General features: G+C 38.0%; 1 protein-coding gene across 7 annotated transcripts in view; it reads right to left on the bottom strand.

The window, feature by feature from the left end:
• The window catches only part of CPLANE1 (ciliogenesis and planar polarity effector complex subunit 1), an 86,330-nt gene that overhangs the window by 18,821 nt on the left and 40,961 nt on the right, over positions 1–26,548 (bottom strand). For 2 of the 7 annotated variants that reach the window (XM_088153047.1, XM_088153053.1), the window contains 19 exons: positions 26,071–26,153; positions 23,806–23,877; positions 22,733–22,910; positions 19,819–20,112; positions 18,958–19,704; positions 18,628–18,797; positions 18,143–18,257; positions 15,634–15,685; positions 14,190–14,288; positions 13,769–13,867; positions 12,971–13,129; positions 11,883–11,989; positions 11,513–11,708; positions 11,006–11,208; positions 10,220–10,313; positions 8,426–8,584; positions 6,753–6,786; positions 4,320–4,451; positions 1,246–1,408 (listed from right to left, as the gene is read on the bottom strand). In XM_088153047.1, the coding sequence (XP_088009173.1) occupies positions 1,246–1,408; positions 4,320–4,451; positions 6,753–6,786; positions 8,426–8,584; positions 10,220–10,313; positions 11,006–11,208; positions 11,513–11,708; positions 11,883–11,989; positions 12,971–13,129; positions 13,769–13,867; positions 14,190–14,288; positions 15,634–15,685; positions 18,143–18,257; positions 18,628–18,797; positions 18,958–19,704; positions 19,819–20,112; positions 22,733–22,910; positions 23,806–23,877; positions 26,071–26,153 (3,156 nt within the window). The remainder of the gene's footprint in view (positions 1–1,245; positions 1,409–4,319; positions 4,452–6,752; positions 6,787–8,425; positions 8,585–10,219; positions 10,314–11,005; positions 11,209–11,512; positions 11,709–11,882; positions 11,990–12,970; positions 13,130–13,768; positions 13,868–14,189; positions 14,289–15,633; positions 15,686–18,142; positions 18,258–18,627; positions 18,798–18,957; positions 19,705–19,818; positions 20,113–22,732; positions 22,911–23,805; positions 23,878–26,070; positions 26,154–26,548) is intronic. The other 5 variants (XM_088153048.1, XM_088153051.1, XM_088153050.1 and 2 more) reach the window with 5 other exon arrangements.

The raw sequence follows: 26,548 nt of genomic DNA, 5'->3' as shown, positions 1-26,548 counted from the left end.
CCGCCTTGAATCATGCTGTCAAAGACTGAGACTTAGAGAAATTCTGAATTACTCCCACTTGGATTTCCACAGATGATGGATGAATTTGAAGAATCCAGGGTTTTAAAGCTGCAAATCGTAAGATTGGGAAGGAGAAAATAATCTCCTGTATGGTTTCTTCAACAGCTTTTTCCCTTCTTCTTTGTCAAAGGGAAGGGGAGAAATGGGTGTTCCAGTCTTCTCAGAATTAGCTAGAAGACTGTGGCCTTTGAGAATGGAGGATGTCCATGGGAAATATCTTGTTTAGTCACTCTCTACCTGCTGCTGACTTTCAGAGCAAACAGAAAGAGCTATCCACCTCCACTATAAGAAATGCCTAGACTCAAGGTATAGTTAGGTACTGTACCAAGGGGAAAGGCACTTTGCAGTACTGCTGCTGTTTCTCCGTATACTCCAAAGGATAATGTAGCAATATACCATGGGTTAATCAGACAATCAAGCAGAAATCTCCACTTTTGGGGGGCTATGGGCACATTTTGGATTTTTAAGCAGTATCCATATCCCACGTGCCACCAAAATTAACTGCTGTGAGGAAGATGATCAACTGCAAAATGGTGCAGTGTAACTCTTTTCTCTACAGATAGAATGTTGCATGTCCTTCAATTTCCCTTCTCTGAGTCCTTTCTCCCTACTTTCCTGGATATCTGCTACATCGTCTCTCTCCCCCCACCCCACGCTGAGCTGGTCCTGCACCTCGGGCTGCCCTTCCTAATATCCTTCCATGGCTTCCCCATCTCAAGCACCCCCTCATTGCTTTTTATAATATCTCTGCCTTTACTTACCTAACCAGATGAAAACAGGCCCTCCTTTTTGTTCTTTTTGCTTGCTTGCTTGCTTTTGACAGCTGGGTGCACTGCATAACAACATTCTGCCTTGCAATCCCCAACCATCTTTTTCCCCTGAAATATCTGAGTGAGGTCCAGAAGCATTATATGGAAATAAACATGGCAGCCGGAGGCCAGGCCTTTTTGGTGAAATATGGTAATTTTTTGGAGGAATTTACACTGGGTGAGGCTTCTGATCTCAGGTTCTAGAATGATTGTTATTATTATTCTCCTTCATATGTCTTCTCATATTTGTTCCTATAATTGATATGCCATGCTTCTAAGTGGGTGGCCATCCAGATTTAGAAATACAACTTAAAAAGGAAGATTAATATTGATAAAATAACACATTTTTCCTTTTAATGTAGCTGTAACAATTTACCATTTTTCTCAAACGGAATGGATTGTGTTCTTTTGCCCGTTTTTCAGACAGCGTTTGCATATATTCAGCAAGTCTCTCTTTTCGTTTTCTTTTCATCCAAGCATGTAACTCTTTTTTATCTTTCTCCATTTGGTATGACTGTTTACTTGGTATATTTGAAAGACTGAAATAACAAAGTCAGAGCCTCTGACACATTATTTTTTTACAACATGGTTCTTAATAAAAATAGGAACAGATACCTTTGAGCGTATTTTGCTTCCCAATTGTTTTAAAGAATCATGCAATGGAAGTAAGCTATTTCTAAATTTGTAATAACATCCAGAAATTGGCAAGGTCATTGTGATTTAAGGAAAAAACCACACACACACCCCAAAGTAAAAATATGACAAATGGCCATAATTAACAGAAAAAATAAGTTTTATGGCTATCATTCATACAGATGGCATACGTTTGCCCTTTTGCTAATCAGCATTTACAGATAATCATTACCTGTAATTATTTAACTGACCAGTGGAAATCCTACATATGGAAACAAGCAATCCCATGGATGCTGATCCATTCACAGGCTGTGTGTCACTGGATGCACATGAGGTGAGCATCCCTGTTCAGAACCACCAGCCACTACACACAGTTAAAGAGGAGCAGTGTCTCTCTATAAATCCAGAGAGAAAGAGGTTGCTTTCTTTATGTGTGTATAACAGAAAAAATGACTACCATGGTACACTGTGGTCCAACAGATGCTGCAGAACTTTTGATTTCCAGCTTCAATGCAGCTGCTTCACCATACATAACTATACACTGATCGTGCTATTTCCTTTTGGGATTAGTAATATCATACAGAATGAAGAAAAAGAGTCCTTCTATCCTGACAAACTATCCTTGCTTCTGCTTTCACATATTGCATTTTGTTCTTTAAACCTCACCTCTTTTTCAAAATCTCATTGACTCTTTCTAGTTATGGCTTTTCCAGTCTTCCCCTCCCTCTCAACCCATTCATTCTTCCTTCATGCATATTTTAATCATCATCATTATCAGCACCATCATCACCACCACCAACACTCAATTGCAAAAGGCAACTCTACATGGAACAGCTTATATCTTGTGGCGATGCCTTTAGCACCATCAAACAACAACATCTGCCTATCCCAGGTCCTTGGGAAGGACACGATAGGTGGATAAAAATGCCAAATCCAGTCTAAACTGCTAACTGTACGACCAACCATAATAATAACAATTTTATTAAATCTATGTTCTCATGATTCCTAACTCCCAACAACATTGCAATTCCATCCCCATTCACTCTTTCTATATGGCCAAATCACTTCAACAAGGTTCTTTTATACTATTCACTCAGTTCAGTATTCAGTATACAGTGGTACCTCGGGATACGAACGCCTCTACTAACGAACCTTTCGGGTTACAACCAGTTCCGGCTGCAAAAATTTACCTCGATGTGCGAACTCCGCCTCGGGGTACGGCCATTTTTCCGCCCTGACACGTGGTCCGCGGCCATTTTCCCGCCGCGCAGCATGGCGCCTGGCCGTTTTCCTGCCGTGCGGCGTGGCGCCCGACCGTTCTCCCACCACGCGGCGCCCGGCCGTTCTCCCGCCCTGCCGCGCCCGGCCATTCTCCCGCCCCGCCCGGCCGTTCTCCCGCCCCGCCGCACGGTGCCTGGCCGTTCTCCCGCCGTGCCGCGCAGTGCCCGGCCATTCTCCCGCCCCGCCGCACGGCCATTCTCCCGCCACGCCGCACGGCTCCCGGCCGTTCTCCCGCCGTGCCGTGCCTGGCCTTTTTCCTGCCGCACCGCGCGGTGCCCGGCCGTTCTCCCGCCGCGCCGTGCCTGGCCTTTTTCCTGCCGCAACGCGCGGTGCCCGGCCGTTCTCCCGCCGCGCCGTGCCTGGCCTTTTTCCTGCCGCACCGCACGGCTCCCGGCCGTTCTCCCGCCCCGCTGCGCGGCGCCCGGCCATTCTCCCGCCCCGCCGCACGGCCGTTCTCCCGCCGCGCCGCACGGCTCCCGGCCGTTCTCCCGCCGCGCCATGCCTGGCCTTTTTCCCGCTGCACCGCGCGGTGCCCGGCCGTTCTCCCGCCCCTAACGCGTGGTCCACGGACGCCAGAACGGATTAACGGTAATTACATTGAACCTTATGGGAAAATTTGCTTCGGGGTGCGACCAAATTCGGAGGGCGGAACAGATTAACCGGATTTACATTGAACCCTATGGGGAAATTTGCGTTGGGTTACGACCAACTCGGGATACGCCCAGAGTCACGGAACAGATTAAGTTCGTATCCCGAGGTACCAGTGTACCTTCATTCAGCACCCATTCATTCTTTTTTTTTATGTAACTTTATTAGATTTTAAGATAAAGACAATAAAAATTAACAAAAACTAATATTAAAGACAAAGAAGGAAAAAAGAAGCAAAGAATAAGAAAAAGAACAAAGTCAAAAGTACAGAAAAAAAGAGGAAAGAAAAAATACAAAATATAATGATTTCCGACTTTCCTCATAACAGATATAAGTAACAATTTACACCAAACACTTACTCTAAGTTTACAATATAACTTTCATTTTTTCTATTATCCAATATTGATTCTAATCATCAAAGTATTCATTCATTCTTATTTATTTTAGTGTACCCACTTATTACGTATCCCATTCCAACTGCATTCAATTTACTTTGCTTCTCCTAACACACCCAACTCTCACTTCCATATAAAGTGGGAAGAAGGATGCCCACAGCCACTTTCCCTCTTTTCAATCAACATTCATTCCTCAGAACAGACCACATACTACCCAGTAGCATTTACCAGCATTTGTGTATCTTAACATTTCTCCATCTGTTGCCCATCTTAGAAAATATTTAACCCAGAAACATAAATTCATCTATTTCCTGTATTTTTCCCTATTTGAATATAACTTGCATTTGTTCACTCCATTTTTTCCCTATCCAAAAAAACAACTACTTTGATCTATCCAATCTATACTCCTTGGTGCATTATACAACCTAACATTTGCAACATAGCATCGTCAGTACATAGATCAAAGTTATTAAAAGTGTAAATGTAACACTACCTGGCCATTTTTTTAGCCTGAGTTTCTGTAAGGCCCAGCTCTAAAGGAGAAACACCATTCTCCACTATAAGATCATTAATGATGTCCAAAACACCACTCAAGCCAGTGATTTGACAGGGATTTTCTGAATATCTGTGGAAAAAACTAATTATATTGCTGCAAACTGGAAAGCTACTTTTAAAATAAATGAGATCAAATTAAATAACATTTCAATGGTTCTTCTATACCTTTACATTTAAAAAAAAAATAGCTAAAATACAAGGATACGTGCTATGAACATACAAGTATAGACAACAGATGGATTTTAATCATTTTCTCATTTCATCATTTTCCTTGCTTAATGACTGTTCGTTCAGTGGCCAGTGGAGAGATAGGTGGATGGGGGGAGTTGAAACAGACCCAAGTGCTGCAGAGCAGTGGAGCCTTGTCTGTCGAAGGGAGCTCACCGGGCCTAGTTGAGGAGAAGGCAGTGGGACGAAGCTGGCAGTTCACTCTCAGGGCAGGAGAAGCATAACAAAGGCATGGTCCTCACCTAACAACCATAACCAAGTTTACCAGAACTGCCATTGCTAAGAAGCCTGGTCATATGATGTTTTGTCTAACGACTGCTTCGCTTAGCAATGGAATTCTGGGTCCCAATTAGGGTCATTAAGTGAGGACTACCTGTAGTTTAGCAATAATTTAGCTGATATTTCCTTTGGAAAAAAAAGCTGCTGCTGGAAGCTGCAGCAACCTCCCTTCTGGGCCAAGTAGGGAAGGAAAGGTTGAAAGGTTGTCCTGCCCAGCGTCTGTTCCGCAGCAGTAGTTCCTATTGCAGTGTTCATTTTTACTGATAAGACAGGAAATGCAGCAATACATTTATCGTAGTTTCTAGTTTAGCTGAAGACTATGCAGTTTGATTGATAAAAAAATATAGGTTTGGCTACAACCATGCTCTGCATGTGGAACAGCCCACAGCATCAGGTCCAGGGAGCTTAGAGGACTACTGAGAGTCAGATTAGACAAGACTGAGCTAGACTGACCAATGGTCATTTCCCAAATTAGAGCAAAGATTTATAGAAGTGTATGTATGTACAAGTGTGTGCACACTTGTCCATTTATTTCTGGATTTCTGTTGAGTTTTGGTAAGCTGCCACTTGGGCTGAGAATTTTTATACATCTTTAAATTCTATATTGTTATATATATTAACTATATTATATAATCAAAATAAAATGCCTTTCATAGTGACAGTGTATTTGACTATATCATTTTCTATATTGTACTTCATTAATATATGTTATTATTATTACTGTTGTTGTTATATTTTAAACCAGGGGGTAATGCATTTGGGGTTTTTTTGTGCCTTCAAGTCATTGTTGACCCCTGGCGACTGCCTGGACTAGTACCTGCAGTTTTCTTGGCAGGATTTTGGAAGTGGTTTACCATTGCCTGCTTCCTAGGGCTGAGATACAAAACTGAATACTTTAAAAATAAATGAAGTATGTTTAAGAACTTTATTCCTAAACTTCAACATGAATGGAACATCATGCTGCCTTTCAGATTTTTTAATTTCCTGTTGAATGTTCATGTTAGCAGTGATCCTACTTTACAACACTGAGCAAGCTATAAAATTTTATATTTTTCCTTAGATGTTAATATCTGTGTGATTAGGACTACAGGTAGTCCTTAGGTCATGATGGCAGTTGGGACCAGAATTTCCATCACTAAGCGATGCAGTTGTAAAATGCAATATCATGTGACCTCATCACTTAGCGACGGCAATCTCACAGTTCTGGCTGCCATCGTAACCCCAGGACTGCACAGGTCATTAAGTGGAAAGAGGTGGGAATCCCAGGCAAACAGGCCGGCAGATGAGAGTCGCAGGTGAGAGCTTTGGGTGGGTGGGGGAATGCCACAGGGGGATGCTGCAAGCAGGCCTTCTAGAGTGCGGGTGGGTGAAAAAGTGGCAGGAGTGACTTCCTGCCAGCTTTCCCATTGAGTTTGCTTGTGGGAAGCTGGCAGGGAACGTTGGAATTTGTGATCATGTGACCATGACTTGTTGCAATGTCATAATCATGAGTTGGACACTGAGCACCTGGTTCATGATCATGTGATCACAGGATGCTGCGATGCTGGAATTCTGAGGACCGGTCATAAGTCCCCCTTGTTCAGCACCATCATAACTTTGGTTGCTGAATGAGTAGTTATAACCCAAGCATTACCTGGAGGTCAAATTTGGCTCCTCAATAAATCCATTAGTGAAAACTATAATCACTATAAAAGAACTTCTTCCTATCATTTTGAAATGTGCTAAGTAGAGGTTAAAATCTGTTTTCAAAACAATCAGTAAGCTTGTATATTGATAGTGAGGAGTCTACATTTTGGTAGAAAAGTTACCCAGTATGACTCTCCTCACATCAGTAAATGCTTCTGAAATATTTTCTCATACATACCTCTCATCTTGTTCTTCCATTTTAAAACTAGTATCTACAAAACAAACAGAATTTATCACTAAATTAGGCTAAAACCAACTTTTAGGGTTAATAAAATAGCCAAATATTAATCACTCAAGATAATTTTTTGAACTATTACCATCTGGCAGACAGTACAGGATAATAAAAACAAGGACAAATAGGCTTAAAAATAGCTTTTATCCCAGAGCTACAACTATATTGAACTCTACTGTATAGTGCAATATTAATGTAACATCAGGGGTTGTGCAATGGTGAATAGAATGTGAAGGATGTGTTTTTTATTCTATGGTTTTTATATTTATAAGGTGCACTGGGGATGGTATTTAATTTCATTGTATGAGATACAATGACAATAAAGTTTACAACAACAACTAATATTATTTCTTTTCAAGTCAGGTCACATTGATGGGTCACTGACCCAGACATCATTAAACAAAACAGAACAAAATTTACCTCCTTTCTTACATGATGGTGCATTTTATAGTAAATGTTGGCCCACAGAATTTAAAAAGCTCTTCTGTCACTTGATAAATAGGCCAACACTTCAAGCCTTAGTGTCTGAAATAAGTGTAGAAGATCAGACATCCCTTCCACACACTAGTACAAGTTCACAACTTTTCATCTGGTACTAGAAAACTTCAGATTGCAAACTTACACATAACACAGGTCTATGAAGACGTGGTAATGTAAACAATAGTTGTGAGGCAAAGCAACTTTGTGAAAGAAAACTATAGTGGGATGTTTATGATAATATTTTCTCCATTATATTTTGTAAAAAACTAAGCAGGTTATAGAGCATAGGTAACAAAATAGAAAATAGCAACTTGCTACTTTGGGCTACCACAAGAGACTGAGACAGCTGTCCAGGAGAATCAGGCCCATAGGTCAGTATCATCCCTAGAACATTGGCAGGGGAAACTGATACTTTAATAACAAATCAACAGACCAAATTCACACAGTTAACAATACTCTGAAAAAATAATTTGATTCTCTAAGAGATTCTGAAGGTAGAAACTAAATTATATAACTGGTGAAGAAGTTGCATTCCATAAGATCCATGAAAATTAGTTGCAAATTAGTATGAGTTTTCACATCTCACGTTTTCTTAAAGAATGATGGAAGTTTGAGTACAGGTGTTTCTACTCAACTTCCTATTCAGCATACCTCACTGGTTCACAGTTCTATAAAGCCATAAATATGGCTACATGAAATTATTATTTCAGAAGTATTATGAGTACAGGGCCTTCAGTAGGTGGCAGAATCTAGCTGACCTCAACTGATCCCCAAAAAGCTAAACACTATTAGATCTGGTTAGAATTTGAACAGGACATTGCCAGGAAATCCCAAGACTGCGGACTAGACTGGTAAGTCAAAACAAACATCCTAGAAGAAAACAATGACAAATTGTTCCTATATTGTTGCCATAAAGGCAACATGGACATGTTTGCTTAGGACACTAGGAGTCAAACTTGAATCAAAAGAGATCTTTATGAGGACAGAATTATCACACACTTTCCAAATTTCAGAAATGTTAACTAGTTCATGTAAAAATATGGATATATTAAAGTTTGCAAATAACACATACTAGAAACAATTATGAATATGTTTACAGAATCACCAAATAAAATGCAAAAACAAGTAAACAGTATTACCGGAAGACAGCTTTTTGACCCTGGGATGATTAGCAGCTGATACCGAAGGTGAAACAGAAGGTGTTTGCAAGGCAATGAAACTATTTTGGGAAGGTTCTGCTTCTAAGAAGTCTTTCTCCTTTGTAAAATTCTCCATTATTACACGGGTTGAATAACGTTCTAGTTCAACAGAAGAACAGAGTGAAACCAAAGTTAGAAGAAGCATAATATAAAAAGGTATGCAACTTTCAGGATAGAAGCTATGTTCCTGTCTTATAGCAAGTACCACAAAGATTTGAGTGCAGATTTACTATGGCATGTGCTTTGATGGGCTGTAAGGGGTGATGGTCCTTTAAGAGCTCAGGACATGCATAATGATCCCATAATATCATTATAAAATCAAGAGGTTTCAGTAGCACAGACACTTTTATCAGCTGCAGCTATTATGTTAACTACCAGCCACTCAAGATGAAAACAGCCTGGCCACACTTATCTTCCACAAACAACAACAACAAAGATGGCTGGCTGGAGCTGGAAGACTAAACTACATTACGACCAGAATTAATCAGTTTCCCTAACAAATTCCCAAGCTCAATTCCAGTTCTGGCTTTGATGTCTAAAATGCATATAGGTAGCCCTCAGATTACAACCATTCTTTCAGCAACTGTTCAAAGATATGACAGTGCTGAATGAATGGTACTTATGACCAGTCCTCAGAGTTCCAGCTGTCACAATGTCCCCATAGTCATGTGATTGTGATCCAGGCACTTGGTGCCTGGCTCACAATTATGACATCACAGCGAGCCATGGTCACATGATCATGATTTCTGATGTTCCCTGCCAGCTTCCCACAAGCAAAGTCAATGGGGAAGCCATCTGGAAGTCAGACGTTCTGTGATCACGAGGTCCTCACTTAACAAGCCATGCAGTCCTCAGGTTATGATAGCAACCAGGACTGCCAGAACTGCTGCTGCTAAGTAACAGTCACATGACATTGCTGTTTATGACCCCATTGCTTAATGATGAAAATTCCGGTCCAATTGCCATCATAACTCAAAGACTACCTGTAATGGCTTGAGACTAGGCTTCTCCCATATATATCTACTAAATCTCCTTTATGTGCTCCTATTATGTGAAGGGAGATAGTTACATTTTTGATGGAGATAGCTTAGCTTGTGGAATTACATCAACTATGAGTATCTTTTTAAGAGTTTTCTTGGTACAAGATGAATACTTTTAAAATAGTCTATGTCTCTTTGATCTTAAAGCACTGAATTATAATCCACCATTACCATGGTGTGGATTTTTTGCCACATGATTAAATTGGTTGTGGATGAAATAAAAATTAAGTTATTATGACTAACCTGCTCTAACTGATATTATTATTGGCTATTTATGATGTTCTACCTTACTGATTTTTGGACAGCCAATTAGACAACAGCATTATTGCTAAATCTTCCTATTGCTTTTTATTTATATCAGAATGTTTTACCCCAATAAAAGCTGTCATCTTCTCTAACTTCCTCACTTTTTTGGAGGTGCAAACACTCCTGATCTATTTTCTAGGACTGTGCAGCAATTTGGGTTTAAAGGGAAAAGGTGAGATGAAGCATAAAAGGGGACAAGAGTTGTACCTGTTGGCATCTCTATAAACAATGTGCCCTTTCTCCTGAGGTGGCAGGGCTGTCATGCAATCTCAGGTCAAGATGCATTTAAGTTAAGGAGGTATATACTCTGAATCCCCTTTTCTTTTTCATATCTAGATTTCCCTACAGCCATATTATTTTAATTCAAGCCTCAACCAGTAAGACTCACCTGCTTTGCAAAGCTTAACACCTGGTGCAAAGAACAATATATCATCCTCTTCTTGATCAGGTATCATACTGACATCTTCCACTGTTTCCCCAAACTGCAAAAAAGAGATGTTTGTGACATGCAGCATTTCTCACCGAAATCAATATATAATCAGTATCTGTCTAACGTTATTGTTTCAAGAGCATGTCTTTTCCTAGCATCTCTTTCCCATTTTAATCAATACAGGAGTCCAAAATTAACCCAAACAAATTGGAAAAAAAATTACAACTGCAGCTATTAATATTAAAAAAAGCCTCTCTTCTTTACTGATTTTTGTTCACATCTGCAGAAAGTTCTTTTATGATGAAGATTCAACTAGAAAGTATATCTGGATCTATGCTTTTAACACTTTAGTTTGTTATTTTTATGTATATATATATCCTCACAGTGAAAACATTAATAAAATTCTATACTTTATATATTAGTTTGTATCTGATTTTTTCTCATTAAAATTCTTAATTAAAATGAAAATGAATTAAAATTAAATGCTTTACTTCAAGTCACTTAAGCCCAATGTAAGATCAAGGAAGTATCTTTCCCAATCACAGGAAAATAATTTATATCCCTAACTTTCACACAAAGTTTTCTAAGCAATTCACTACCAGCCAGAAATCTAGTGGCATATCAAAGACATATGCTTTCTCCTCCATTTGAAAGTACATATAATTATTAGTCTATTAAAAAGATATCCTGTTATCAAGGGAGAGAAAGATTTAAACAGAAGAAAGAACATGAAGCGAAATATACCAATTTAGTAGCGCTATATTCTTTCTCCATTCTTTCTGCCAAATTTTGTAAGTATGATAGTTGTCTATCCATTTCTTGTAGTTTGCCAGAAAAATGCTGTCTACTGATCTTTTGGCCTAACAATCCTGTGTAAACATTGGGAAAATCCTCACAAAGGAGACGTGAAGTAAGATCATCGCCAGCAGTTTCTTCCTCTGTTATTCCTGGTGGTAGTAGAGACAATTCAATTTGAAGACTATATTCTTTCAATCAAACAAAGAAAACAAGTGCCAAATACTTCCCAATGCAGCCAATTACAGGGTTTAATGAAAAGTTACAACAAAATTTTATTTATCTACAAAATTTCAAAGTTTCCTCACAAAGTGCTAATAAGCTGTCAGAGTAGAGAGAGAGAGAAAATACATTCCCCGTGTATGAGATTATACATGATTCCCCGCTCCCCCACCTGTGTATCCCTGGGTACATTTTAAAAGCAAATGTTGCAAAACAAAAGCTGTAGATGTTTACCTTCTCTCTTAAATTCTTCCAGTGGTACCACATTGCTAACAGAGGCTGCTGGAGAATGCGGTCTTGTAGAAGCTGGGAATTCAGGCTTCACAGGTGGTGTGACAATAGGCTGTGCACCAGGCTCAGATATAACTGGAAAATTCTTGAGAAGATCTCCAGCCTCTATATCGGTCACACTGATATATCTCTGTTCAGCCTACACCATATATTTAAAAAAACAAACAAACCACAATTATAGGTAGCAAACTGTTAAACTATTAAATATTTATACAACTGCCCTGAAGAACTGAACCTTTCCTCCCGTAAGTGACAATTTACTGAATAGTTAGACACATGGTTGCATTTTCAGGAGACATTTCTCATGACTGACCAAATCAGATGAAGATGGCAAAGGCTTCTCTGTAGTTTCACTGGATGATTTAACATTCAGATACAACTCTGGTGGCAATGTCTGAGGAACGCAAGAAGGCAACAGTTCTACAGAAGAAAAGAACATGGTTAAAAGTCCCAAAGGTAGGATGTAGCTTGGTGAGCTGAAAAAGCTATTTGGAAACTTAACCAGCATTGCTATGAATACTGAAATGTTGAAAATGTAATTGCAGAGTAAGACATTTTTTTTGGACATGTAAAGCAAGGGTAGGCAAGTTGACTTCCAAGGTCGTGTGTGCTTCCTGAAACTCTTTTGTTATGGCCCATGGAGTATCTTTTGACTACTTTTGCTGAACATTGATGGCATGGTTTAATCACCATTTAAACCATGGCATCATGGTTTAGGAAATACATGTACATATATAAAAAAATTGTGATGTGAGCCTTAAAATAAATTTAACATACTAAAAAAGAATTGAGCCTCACCTTCCCAAATTATGAATAAATACCAGAAAATCCTGTGTTTGGGTAGGTGCTTAAGGTACATCTTTGCTTCCTTGCTCTACCCAGGGTGACCTTTACCTTGCCCCCAAAAAGGAGTTGGGTATGACCACAGCCACCAAAAGGCTGTTCTTAACCTTTCCTGAGGTCCAATGAGGACATACAACTGCAGGGATTCCTATTTTCTCTAATAGTGAAAAAACTTCTGAACAGATATTTTAATTTCTAAACTGCAGAAACAGAACAAACAATACTCAGCCTGCTTCGGACACACCAAAGCCCTTATGTATACCAAAGACATTAAATGTAATTTTAAGTGCAAGTTTAACATTTAATATTAATTTCAAGAGCTCTCTATTTTGGCCAACTATCACAAGTTATGCAGCTAACAGAACAGTAACGTATAAATCAACAAAGGACGTATTATATAATATTCATAAAAACAGGGGCTCCCCATCTTTTGGATAAAATAAAATACTCCTTTGGACAATATTATAAAATTGTAGTACATAGCATCTACTTTTTAAAATTTAAAGACAGTGAAATCCAGAAATGTATTTTCACAAAATAGATAAACAGAAAGCACACCTGTTGCAGAAGCAGAAGCAGAAGCAGAAGCAGAAGCAGAAGCAGAAGCAGAAGCAGAAGCAGAAGCAGAAGCAGAAGCAGAAATGATTGGCTGATTTTTACTAGTTTCAGCATTTATTTCTTCTGAGACTGTTTGAACATCCTGATGTGATTTAAGAACTTGATTGATGAAAAAAACATATATAAAGTCAGAAAGCTTTTAACAGATAAAATATTCTATTTCTCATACACAAAAGAGTTATTCCTGGGGATAATTAGATTTTATCAGAAATACTGAGTATCTTATAGATAAATTTAATTTATTAAATTTAAAGTAAAAAAAATCAATTTAGAGCAGCTTGTTTCATGAATGGATGAGCTCCCTTTGCTGGCTGTTTAGCAGTATCTCTTGCTCCCAGGCAGGAAGACTGTTTTGGTCAGTTCCCCATAAAATAACCTCTGGTGAGGTTTTGGTATTCTTATCAGAATTGTTATGAGATCAATGGCAAAATTTCTGAACTCTCACAAGATCTGGTCAGTTTTGGCTTTATTTAATTTTATGGGTCCATGTTGCTTATCATTACTATACAGTTTCCTGCAGCTCCTCTCTAATTCACTCCTGGGGATAGATTTTGGGAGAAGAAAATAGCAGTGGGGGAAAGTGGGACTCAATAAAAAAGAATTTTTTCTCCATTTTGTGAGCAGAAGCTCGTAACACAGGTCGTGAAACTCTGGATCCCACCAGGATAAATATTATTTATTTATTATTGAAATATATACTTTTGAGCTTCTTCAAAAATAATTTAAAAGAAAACATACCTGTTACAGATGCAGCAGCAGAGGTAACTGACTGATTTCCAACAGGTTCATCAATTAATTCATCTGATACAGTTTGTATATTCTGATGTGATTTAAGAACTTTATTCCCAAGGGAAAAAAATAAGATCAAAATGAATCAAGAGGAGAATGTATTCTGCCAAATCATTATAAAGGGAGCTTATTCAGGAGTGAAAGGTTAGATAATTTTGCAGAACAGAACAAATTTCAAATACAGAAATGAAAGTATCTGGATGGGCATTTATCTTCTACAACTGTTACCTGGCAATCCAGCATTCAACGTTATTTGAGAAAATTGACATAAATTCATGCTCTTTGAGAAAGTAAATTACTTTAATGGGAAACCATTTCATTTTCAAAGCTTTAAAAAAGCAATCAGAATAATTTCTTGCAGGTGTTTTACCAGAATCTGTATTTGTGCTAGCATCTTGAAGATCTGCAGTCTTTTTTCCTACAGAGGCCAGGTAATGTAGTGCTGCCGATGAAATATATGTATCTGATTCTAAAATAATAGAACACAGGATTATTATCCAATTCAAAAACAAAAATATTATTTCATAAGCTATTGCTAATTGTATCACTTCAGCCATTTGCCTGAAATTGGAAAAAATCTAATATTTGATCAGGGGTGTTTATGAAGAATATGGGCAGTACCCATTTTATTTCCCTTCTTCCACCAGTCTGCCTACTGTATTTGTATTTATATTTGTCACCTGCATTTTTTAAAAAACTTTCTAACACTGAAAACAGGTATCTGAGATCTGATAGCAACTCCCTTCCAATGCTGTTCAGAACAACATTAGGTCCTGATATAACATTGTTCTAAAGCATGTTGCAGTCAGTAAAGCTGGATTTTGTAGTGGGGGGGGGAGGGAGGGAGGGAGGAGAGGGATAAAAAAACCCCAACATAATAAAGCTTTGCTGCCAAATGCTAATTCCTCCTAAACCTGGATATATTCATGTTCCATAAAATCATTCAAAAGCCTCTAATCCAATTTCTGTGAAGGAAGTTTAATTACTTTAGATATAGCAATAAATCTGGGAATTACAGCCGATTTTAAGCTGATATTTCATTATATCCTTAATACCAGAATGAGAAATAAATCTGCACTTCCCTGTGCTGTTCCAGGCAACTATCTGTTCAACTGATGGTGAGAAGAGAATTGTCCTTCCTGGGCAGGAGAAGCATGATGGATTTTTCCTTCCCACCACCAAAGGGAATCCCTAAAGATTTGGCTTCCACTCCTCAGTGTTCAGGAAGATGACAAGCTTTTAATTATAGAATCGGCTTTAATGATTATGATTTTTAATTTTACCTATGATTTTAATTGGGATGTATCGTATGTATTTTTATGTTTTATAATCTGTATTTGAGTGATGTGTGGACAGAAAAATGGGATATCAATTCAGTACATCCATAAATAATAATTACTGTATTCCCTCTTACAGTGACCACAATGTTCTTTTAATATACTTTAAGGGGAAATTGGTAGAATGTATTAGCAGAACAGAAATATGCAGAACTCTAAGCCAAGAACCTTTTTGAAAATGCATCTCTGATTTTCAAAAAATGTCACCTGTTGTGGGAGATGGGCGGCATACAAATTTAATAAATAAATAAACACACACACACACACGCGATTGCACTGTCGGTAAAATAACTTAAATACAGAGCCAAGACAGATTTCTGAAAGTTTTCCATGAATCATTTGAATGCAGACTGGGGGCTGCTAGTGAGAAATTCCATACACAGATTATATAGGTAACCAATGCCATTCAATACAAAATTGTGATACACTGGAAAGAACATTCAATCTTTCAACATAATTTTGCTGAAAAAAACTTACTCAGTAATGAATTGTCATCACACTGGCCAGATATTAATTCTGCTTGGTATTCCTAATGCAAGAACAAGCATGGTTAAATGCATACATGTGATTTAATGCTATTAATATACTTCAATATACTAATAGTATTTTTCAGTGTACATTGCTATGAAACAAGAAGAGTAGATTTAATTACAGTCCCAAACCAATAAAACACAAATTCAGAATTTAAAATACAGAAACACCAATAAAACACAACATTTAAAATACAACCCCCCCAAACCTGAAACAATTAATAATGATAAGAGGATATCACCAGGCTTCTGCAACCCATAGCTATTGCAAGAAACTTGGTAACCTTTGTAGTGGTTGTCCAAATCAGGTCTTGCAGAAGGAAGACCGTAATTTCTTGATCAGAAAGACAACTAAACTTTCTGATAATCAAGTTTATGAGTGCCAGACACCATGGGTGGTACAATGTGCAGCATAGGAATACATGGATTATTGACACTACCTCTATATCTGAGCAGAAATGCATATGATTGTTGTGTGGGGGGAGAATGGTGTATTTGCCTATAGTCTCCATAACAGGTAGTGTGCCAGTTCGAGCCAAGGTAAAAAGTCTCCTGTGAGAAATATTCAGGATGTTGTAAAGGCGGATAGGATCCATCCATGGAGAACCTGCAATTGCCCCATAATAGGGATGGATGATTTTGGCCCTGTCATTATGTAAATCTAAGTTCCAAATCCTCTGTTTGAGTTTTTGGACAGGGCCAAGAGACAATATTGCCTTCAGTGAAATGCCACAAAATGCTAGACTGGAATCAATTTGCCTCTTCAGGGATGAGGGAAACCTATCCAATAGAGTGAGGCGAACTAATTTGCTAATTTCCCATTTAACAAGGGTCTTAAACACATTTTAGAGAAAACTAGAACTTTAGTTTTGGAATAACTGATTTCAAGAAATTCCCTAGAACAATAGGACAGTAAAACAACTAGGCATCGACAAAGGCCCAGTTGGGTTATGGATAAGATGACCATGTTGTCCGCGTACAAGAGGACTGAAACAAGTAAATGTGCTACAGGTAATCCTCGAGTCACAACAGCAATTGGGACTGGAATTTCCGTCACTAAGTGATGCAGTTGTAAAAGCATGATGTCACGTGACCCGCAGTCCCTGTTGCCATCGTTAAGCAAGGATTGTGGGCTGTTAACTGAGCACCTTCTTGCAACTTCCTGCTGGCTTCCAACAACAAAAGTCAGCAGGGGAGCCAGCAGGAAGTTGTAAATCCAAGGTAGTTTGCAAGCAGGCCAGCAGGCAGGAAGGTGGCTGCTGCCGGGTGGGAGAGGGAGTGAGAGGGTGTGTGGGTGGCTGGAGAGGCGCAGTGCGAGTGTGGCAGGGCTTAGGGTGGCTGCTGCCAAGTGGGGGTGCATGAGTGGCCAGGAAGCTGCATGAGTGGCCAGGAAGGTGCGGTGCAAGCGCAAGGCTTAGAAAGAGTGTGTGAGGGTGCACAGGTGGCAGGGGAGGCGCAGCACAAGTGCTGCGCGGCTTGGGGTGGCTGCTGCCGGGTGGAGGAGGGTGCACGAAGATGTGCAAATGGTGGGGAAGGTGCGATGGAAGCTCAGTGAGGCTCAGGGAAGCTGCACAAGTGGGGAGGAGCAGCACAAGCACGGCAGGGCTTGGGGTGGTTTCTCTGGGTAGGCGAGTGGCCAGGGAGGTGCGGTGTGAGCACAGTGAGGCTCGAGGAGGGTACGCAGGTGGAGGAGACTTACTCGAGCAACTTCCAACCTTCCATGCCGGCTTCCCCATTGATTTTGCTTGTGGGAAGCCAGCAGGGTAGATCACAAATCGTGACTATGTGACCGTGGGATGCTGCAATCACCATAAGTGTGAGCTGGTTGCCAAGTGGTCAGATTGTGATTATGTGACCGTGGGGCCGATGGGACAGCTGGAACTTTGAGGACCGGTCATAACCACCACTTGTTCAGCGCAACTGTTCATAACTTTGAACAGTTGCTGAATGAGTGGTCGTTAACCCAGGACTACGTGTACACTTTTCAATTAACATACTACCTAGTTGGCATTTTCCATAACATATCATTTCACTGCATTTAATTTGCTTCTGTGACTCCCACTGTCAGTTTAAAACAATGCACAGGAAATATATGAAGCTGTGAAGTTCAAATGTACTATATGCTGAATAGTTTTCTCAATTTGGAAGGTCTTACACATTCTGAGCAAGATATTATATATTTTAGCAGAATGCTTATTTCTTAAATTAAATAGGGATGACAGAATATTTTGTCCTAGACTATTATGTACTTGACTATGCTAAATTTGTCTTTATAGACAAATGAGATTTTTTTCTGGAATATTAGCAAACACAAATCAAGTCTGTAGTTACAGAGTGAAAATGAATGAATGAGAAAAAAAGTAGACTAGTACATCACACTTTGTATACTATACTTTATCTTAAAACCAAACAATATAATGAAGATAATTAGCAATTAACATTTTCTTATCGGTTACCTTTGTTTGCTCTACAGCATCAGGAAAAACTGCAGAATTATCTTGTTGATTAGTCACAACGGCTTTCATCCTTTCTTCCTTCTCCTTGATCTGATTTTTAATACGTCTCTTCTGTCTAATATAAAAGCATGGAAATATGTTGTTTGAAAAACTCCCAGAATGTTCCAGACTCAATCCTATTCAACTGGCATGGGCCTCCAAAGCAGAATGATAGCTCTGCTTAGACTCTGGTAGATTCAAGAAGCTGGTGTTGGGCATATAACAAGCAATTTTGGGGTGATGCTGTTAAAGTAATACGAGAATACAACTAGCTACATCAACTATCAGGTTACATAGTAATCTAATCAATATTTTCTTAAAATATGGAGAAACTACACTTGCTCTATTTTCCAACATTTATTACTTTATAAAATGTCTTTCTTTAGTGCAAAAACTAACACAATTACAATCAGATTTGGTAGACAGGATTAAATGTTTGGTTTTACCTTTTTTTATTACTCCTAACTTGTCTTGCTTCACTCAGTTTAATATTAGCTTTTAATAGCTGGATCTGCTTAGGATGGTCTTTATGCCCTTGGTGTGGGTCTTGAATGAAATGCTGGCTTTGTTCAAATGCAATGAGATCTTGAAGTGGAATGAGTTTCGGTATCTGAAACTGTTCATAAAACAAAAGAGAACATGCCATAAAATAATGTTTCTCTTTCAATACTTGGGGAGTAAATCAAGTTGAGAAATATTTCATTTATAAACTTAAATGAAAGTGCTGTTAAGACACTTTAAATTAAAATAATATACATATTTATAAAATCCATTACCTTGGTTAGTGGAGGTAAATTAGCATAAAGCAATGGTAATCCTGTCTGTTCAAGGGGTCCTCTGGAATCTGTATTTTTTGTTGTAAATCTGATTGGTAAACCTTTGGATTTGGGGCAGGTCTTCAGATATAGCAAAGGAATTGCAGTAAAATTTCTGCATGTTTTATGTAAATTAATTTCATTGTCAACCAATGGTTTTTCTGCCTTTAGACGTTCATGGAAGTTTTGTAATGGTGCTACATCTTCCTTTTTTCCATATTCATCTAAAGGTAAATGTTTGGAAGTCTCTTTCTTGACTGTTTCTATCCAATGGTTTGTCTGCTCTTGTGCTTGTTTTATAACATTTTGGTCATAATGATTCAACTTTAGATGTGCTCTGGACTCATTTGTGGGTCCTGACATCTGCAAACTTGGAGGATCTTGTGCCAGAGCTGAAGGGGGATCCCAGGCTTCTCTTTGTCGTGAGAATAGTCCAGAGGAAACTCTGGGGGGGCTTACTAGGCAGAAATTGAGTGGCTGAAATTGATGGCTTGTTTTTAGCTTAAGCAAAGGAAAACCCTCTATGGTATTTAAGGGTTTTGCAAACTGAATAAGCTTTGGTTTCTTCTCAGCACTTAGGGAAGCAGATAACAGAGGAAGTGGCCTGGCTGGATTCTGATGAGGCGGGCTTTGAGGTGGTAGAATCAATCTTGCACCAACAGACTGACTCTCTCGTAACACTGAAGAATCACTGAAGTGCACAGGTTTCTAAATAAGGCAAAATATTACACTGTAAGATTTTTATTATAGTCATACTTGCTGAATATATTCAACAAAAACCTTGAATATGAGCTTTTCACTTTAAAAATTTCAGCAACTCACCATGTTATTTCCATCATGGTTCTGATCAGGTAAGTTCTCTTCTTCCTGAGGACTGCTATTTTTCTCACCAACATTCCAGTTGTTTTCCAGAGTTGGTATCTGATGGCCAGTATGTTTTTGAACACAATCTGCTGGCTGTTTGTGGGGAGATCGATGTATATTACTCTCTTCCGTGTTTGAAGCCAGGCTTCTTCCTAATGGAAAGGCCTGCGGCTGCTGAATCTGCTGTGACACATTTGGCAAGTTGGCAAATCCAACTATTTGCATGAGGCTCATATAGTTAATCTGCTGCAGCTAGAACATAAGAAATTAATATTTGCTGAAAATTTCTCTTAGCTAAAATCTGTTAACTAAATATTTGCAACTATGCAATTATCCTATTAAAACAGGTAACAGCCAAAATATTATCCTGCTTCAGTAATCACAGTGTTATCATCCTAACGCATCAGCTTCAGAAAAGGTGCACAGTAATTTAGGAATGTGAGATAATGTTAAGGCCAGCAAAATCAGGAGCTGAATAATACCAAACATTCTACTGCACATCCATATATAACACTAAGTCAACAGCACAGTTTTAACTTATATTTGAAGTACAGGTAGTGTGTATCTAGAATTTTCATTACAATATGCTCACTCTCATCTGGAAAAAACATTTCCACTATTCAGAAGCCCCACCACCTGTGCCACACTTCCACTTTGTATATCTAATGCACAGAAAGGTAAATAGGTTTGTTCCAAGTGGGCTTACTTTCAGCTGTACCTCTAATCTCTATGTGGTCAGCAGAATATTTCAAGAATAAAGACACTCTGGCTTCAAACTCAACTTGCAGCAATGTGTTATTCTTGGCAGCATTACCGAATCGGTCTGCCATCATCCTCTGGGATATTTAGCCATCAACCATTCTCTTCTCAGTTTAGCCATCAGCTAAAGTTCCAACCAAGTACCAACCAAGCTTGATTCTGCCTAGTTTCCAAGGTGAGTCAGGGTTGGCTAGGTGCTACCAACTTCTGAGGCATGGAGGTGTGTTGGGCAAAATATTTCTAATGCAACTGGTTATTTTGATCTCACTGGAAGCATTCTGAACTCAAAGCAGGCTTTTCTGAACTTGAAAAACTTCTAGCAAGGTTGGAAGAGCCCTGGGATGCTTTTGGTGAGAGTGAAACAGTCCATTTTAAGCTCAAAATATTTCAAACTCAAAATGTTTCACATACTTCTACAAAGGAATGTCTTTTGCTATGTTCTGAATTTTGTTTGAGAATCTTTTAAAGAGTTTAATGTTGAGAAAACCACTGGCTGACTGTTTACTTTCTATAGCAGTTTAGAATTCCTTTTTAAACCGTTTTCTTAGAATTGGCTTGCAACTCAGTTTTTGTATTTACAGAAACATTAGTTCTGGAATCCTTTGCCCCCCCCCCCGCTTTTAACTTTGAAATGCAAACTCTCAAAGACAACATACAGGGCATATAGGGGACAATATAGTGGTTTCTTAACATGAGAAGTACTTAAGAACTTCAAGATCTAATGCATTTCAAAGCATCACCCATTTTTGTTAAAAAACATAGGTATGACCTGAATTCCCACTGGAAACCAAAGTAGCGTAAAATCTCCAAAGTTATAGCATGCGTGCACACACACTTTTCCTAAAAAACGTTATTGTTATTTTAATAACTGCAAGATAAAACTCTATGGTCCTATAATTATAAGTCTAAATATACTCCAAACTACATACCTGCTGTTTCTTAGAAAGTACAACCCCATAGAGAACAGTCAATTCCCATTTTGTCAGGATTCAGTTCCTGTCTTGTCATGATTCTACTGGCCCTCTTCCACCCCATCACTGCATCCAGACCCTGATTCAGGACATATACAGCTTTTCCTACTTCAGATTTTATGCAGTAAAAATGTTATCAGCATTCTTAAAATTCTTCATACGTAATTCTAGCACTTTCCTACAGACGACAAATAGCACTGGGGACAAAACTGTGCCAGGGTCCTGAAGCCCAGGTACCTAATTCTATTCTCAAAGACCATCCCCACAATCAGGAGCAGAAACTCTGTATAGTGCTCCTATCCCTCGACTCTTGAAGACAGTCCAGCAAGATATCATGGTTGATAGTTAATAACAGCTACCAAATGATCACACAGGGTGAATACAGTCACACTCCTCCTGTTTCTTTCCAACAGGATGTCATCAGACCATGGCAGATTATGTTCCAAAACTAAAAAAACAACAACACACCACTCTTAAATGCACAGAGGCTGGTTTCCTTATGCAATGTATCTAATTGTCTCATACTTATTGAGGAAAAACCAGATAATTTTGCTTTCATTTCTGGGGATTTTTTTTTTAAATGCATCATCTTAAGAATTTTCAGTTGTTCTTTAAATTGAAACATTTTATTTTTCTTTGACAGAAGCAAATTACTGACTTCTCTCCATCTTTAGCAACGTTAATGAAGCCACATCAGCATTTTTTAAAAAAATGGTGAAATCAAGTGTTTGTTGAGAGAAAGATACATGCATACTGTACACAGATGGGCTCGGGAAACAGGATTTATGCTAAACACACAGAGGCAGAGATCAGGTTCAAACTGATGCTAGAGGTGAAGTCATGAGACACAGCCTCAATTGCTTTTCTATGCATCAGATTTTTATGCCTCAGCATCTGCCATATAAATTGGCTATGAATCCTATATAAGTCATCTGAGTAACAAGCAGCTAACTAAATGTGATAAACAAACAACACAGGAGTAATAAATTAATGTAATATAATGATGAGTCTGGTATTGTCTATACTACAGACAGATAAACTATGCTACAGACATATAAACATCCTTAGAACTTCATTGATTTCAGTCAATTTAGTAAAATCTAATCCATATGCTTATATTTTTCATAATGATACATTTTCACCTGAATCAACTTAAACATTTCATCTTGTAGCATTTGCCCGACAACCTCTGAGGTGTTTGGTGGCTGTGCTGTTGTTTCTTTTCCATCAACCATCTCTTTTTCTGCACCAGCATTACTTGAAAGAATGTCTGACACAACAGTGAAAGAAGGCCGATCCTCTGAAACAGTGATGTCTACACTGCAGAGATAAAATGGGAAATAGTCTGTGATAAATACAGAAATCAAGATTCTGACTCTTTTCTTAAATATCCAATCTATACAGAGTCTAGTTCTGTAGAGGTGTATACAAGGTCTGAAATACTAGGAACAAGCCACTCCAAAGAGAGCCAAACTGATCGCATATTTAGGATGTATCTAATTTTGTTAATGATTTAAGAACATTAAATAAATAGTTCCTGCTTAGGATGTGACTTGGCATATCTATCCAGAGTGGATCACAGGAATACCTGACTGTGTGAAATGGCTATCATGAGCAATCCCTAAGTAACAAAAGGCATGAAAGCCCGTTTGCTTTGAAAGCCAAGCTGTGTAAGCTGCATACTGGTAAACCCAGATGTAAAATTACAAGAGGAACATGAGACAATAATGTTCTTTTACATCTGATATCTCATCTGTTTTATTGGTGAGGAAGTGTATGTTTCTCCTTAGGATTTTTATTCTCCTCCCCAAATTGACAATGACATTCTTTGAGTAATTACACGTATGTCTCCAGTTAGTCTTCCGTAAATCAACATTATATACACAATAATCTCTCATCATAGCATCAGCCGCAGTTCCAGGTGGCTGATAATAATTAGCTATTACTCTGTCAATTTAAATTCCTCCACCTGGAATTATTATTCAAACATACTATTGTAGGGTAGGAATTAAATACTGGCGCCTCCCCCACATCCCTAAATGCCTCCCAGTCTTCCTGGGGATCCCCAGTTATTCCAGGGCAGTTCAGAAGTAAACCTAAGGATAACCAACCATCTACTAATGACAACTGATCATAAACTTCTGAAATACTGATAATTTTTAATTAAGGGGACAGATTATAGACAGCATTTCATAAACTTCAGAGAATAATTTACCTAGATGTTTCTGCCCTCCTTTCAGGGCAAAATGAAAGAGAAACATCACTGGGAACTACCTCACATGTAGTACTGGAGATACAATGAGAAAGATACATAATACTTTTAACACATGATAAATCTTGATTTGAATGCATATGAATGAATTTTAACTAAATTATTTTAATTAAAAGTTTCAAATGTATTACTTACTATTCATTCTTTATCATAGCAGTCAGCTTTTTTGTAAATTCTGTTTTTAAACAAACACTGTTACCTTGTTCACAACTTTGGACTGTTTACATTTGGTCTCTGTAGCCAGTAGTAACTAACTGAACAAAAACATCTATGGGCTAAATGCTAGGTTGAAATAATAAAAGGTAACTGCTCAACAAAGAGAAAAAAAAAAAGGAAATCAGTACTGTTAAATGACCAAAAGTTAAATTTTTAAAGGGAGTCCATATATACTTTTCTTTGAAAGGACAAATTACTCATTTAAACCATTAACAAAAACATCATTAGCTGTTAGGAATGGAAAAACAAGGGGAATAAAATTAAGGAAGAACAATTTTATGAACCTTCATCTTTGGAAGATGTCTGCTTCTGTTGAGTATATTTAGAAAAGTATTTAAAAAGTATATTAACAGTATATTTAGAAATACATTTATTGATGAAAGTTGTGAATAAAAGTAACACTGTAGATACAAAAGAATAGAATCCAAAGATTGAAATTTTAAAATAAAAATAAACTACATGGTTTCTTAGAACAAAGTGCGTGATGTAGGTTTATTGGCCACACATATTCATATGCAAATACAACTTCTACATCTATAAACATGAATATGTTTCAATATCCCTACCAAATCTGGGATTTTTTTTTCTGGAAAACTAATACACAGGGCCATAAAGAAATATTCTTCTCCATGTGTATATGAAACCTAAGTCAAATAAACAGAGTTCTCTCAAACATATTATCCTTATCTCGGCTCTAAGAGTACTAATGGAAAGAATCAGAAGAAATTAAACAGGTGTGGGGGTGGGAGGGGGGAGGGATTTTGAGGAATTTTAAGGAAACTTCACAAGTGGCCATGATACAATGTTTGCAATGGAAGGTGTAGCTAGTCATAATATACACATTTTTAGAAATGCAAAATGTTAAGACTAAAATACAGGTAATTTGCCTTCATATCTGAATGCAAGGTAGAATATCAGCCAGAAGTTACAAACCCATATCTCTAAATATGCAACTCCTTATTTTATTTATTTATTTATTTATATTTCAAATTTAGGTACCGCCCATCTCACAAAAAGCGACTCTGGGCGGTTCACAATAAAACAGCAATAAATATTAAAATACAATAAACAGCAATAAATATTAAAATACAATAAAACAATAAAAATACAATAAAAACAATTATTCAAGATTATCACTCCCATTAAAACACACACAATATGACAGTCTACTCTGTCATATATACATCATACATGAGATCCACTCATACTACAAACCTAGCAAAGTTCACTCAACTAAGTTACTGATTTCTCTCTCACAATCACTACTCTCACTTATGCAAAACTCTCCAAAATACATGCACACAAAATATTTTCCTTCTCATGCCTTCCTAAATGATTCCTTTGCTCTTCTTAGTTTTCCTGAGCCCAGCCCCACCCTTTCTTTTTCCTTTTCCATGTATCAGGTCATTCTTAGTCCTGACAGCTTTCCTGCTTGACACATCCATGTTCAGTTGCCCAAACATGCTTTCCCTACTAATTCCTCCTCCTCCTCCATCAAATAATTCCCAGCTCTTTGCCATTCTTATTCCTATTCCCTATTGTCATTCTTAGCCTCTCCTCTTATTAGCTAGTTGTCACTGGATCTGACCTTTTCTTTGTTCCTGAGCAGCTGAGAGTACTTCAAAGTGAAGGGCAGGATTTCAGCTGTCTTTACTTCCTAGCCTACCTCTGGATTCATGTGGGGTCCAGAAGATTCAGGAGAATAAAGATGTCAAGCTGGAAGTACTTCATTGTGAAGCACTCCTGGCCATTAAAAAGATATGCTATTATTGTTATATATTAGGAAAAAAATCATAAGTATTAGCAGGTAGTATGTGGGTACAGATCAGGGCCTCCTACTCCTGATGGAGAGCAAGGCTGTAGAACTACTTAAGACATAACCTGCTGGTTAAATTCTGATACATACTCATAATAATCAAATTAGCAAATAAAAATAAAGCAAAGAATAAAACACATAGACTTATGGATATAGAGAGTATTAATTTCTCTCACCCATCCAGCTTTGTGTATTTTCCCTCAGATGTTTCCATTAAAGGTTCATCCTGTTGACATTCTACTTTTAATTCAGGAAGCTGCTGTGATTTAAAAAGAGCATTTAAGCATACGTGAACATGTTATCATTCCACCACTTTAAACTGATAAAATTTAGTATTTATTTATTCCACTTAATACCCTGTTTTTCAGTCAACCGTTGGAGTTCCTTAAATGATTAGTACTGTGACAGTGACATGTAACCAAAGTTATATGTGCTCATATAATATACAATATTGTTATGAATAACTTCTAAAAAGTCTAGTTTGCAGTGTTATTTTACAGATTCAATATCTAACAAGTTTGAAAATAAACAGAAACTTAAGTGAGTAACCTTTTTTTGATGGGGGAAGGGAAAACTAAGGACTACTTTCAGTCCCTTATAAGGACTGAATTTTAAAAAAAAAAAGGGAATTTGGAAAAAAATGGAGCAGGGCCA

This window comes from Python bivittatus, unplaced genomic scaffold (assembly GCF_059951505.1).
Source record: "Python bivittatus isolate LINGU-HERP-01145 unplaced genomic scaffold, Pbiv_v1 ctg000570_np1212, whole genome shotgun sequence".
Classification (NCBI taxonomy): Eukaryota; Metazoa; Chordata; class Lepidosauria; order Squamata; family Pythonidae; genus Python; species Python bivittatus.
Note: the sequence above shows the minus strand (reverse complement) of the source record. Positions and strands in the feature narration are given on the sequence as shown.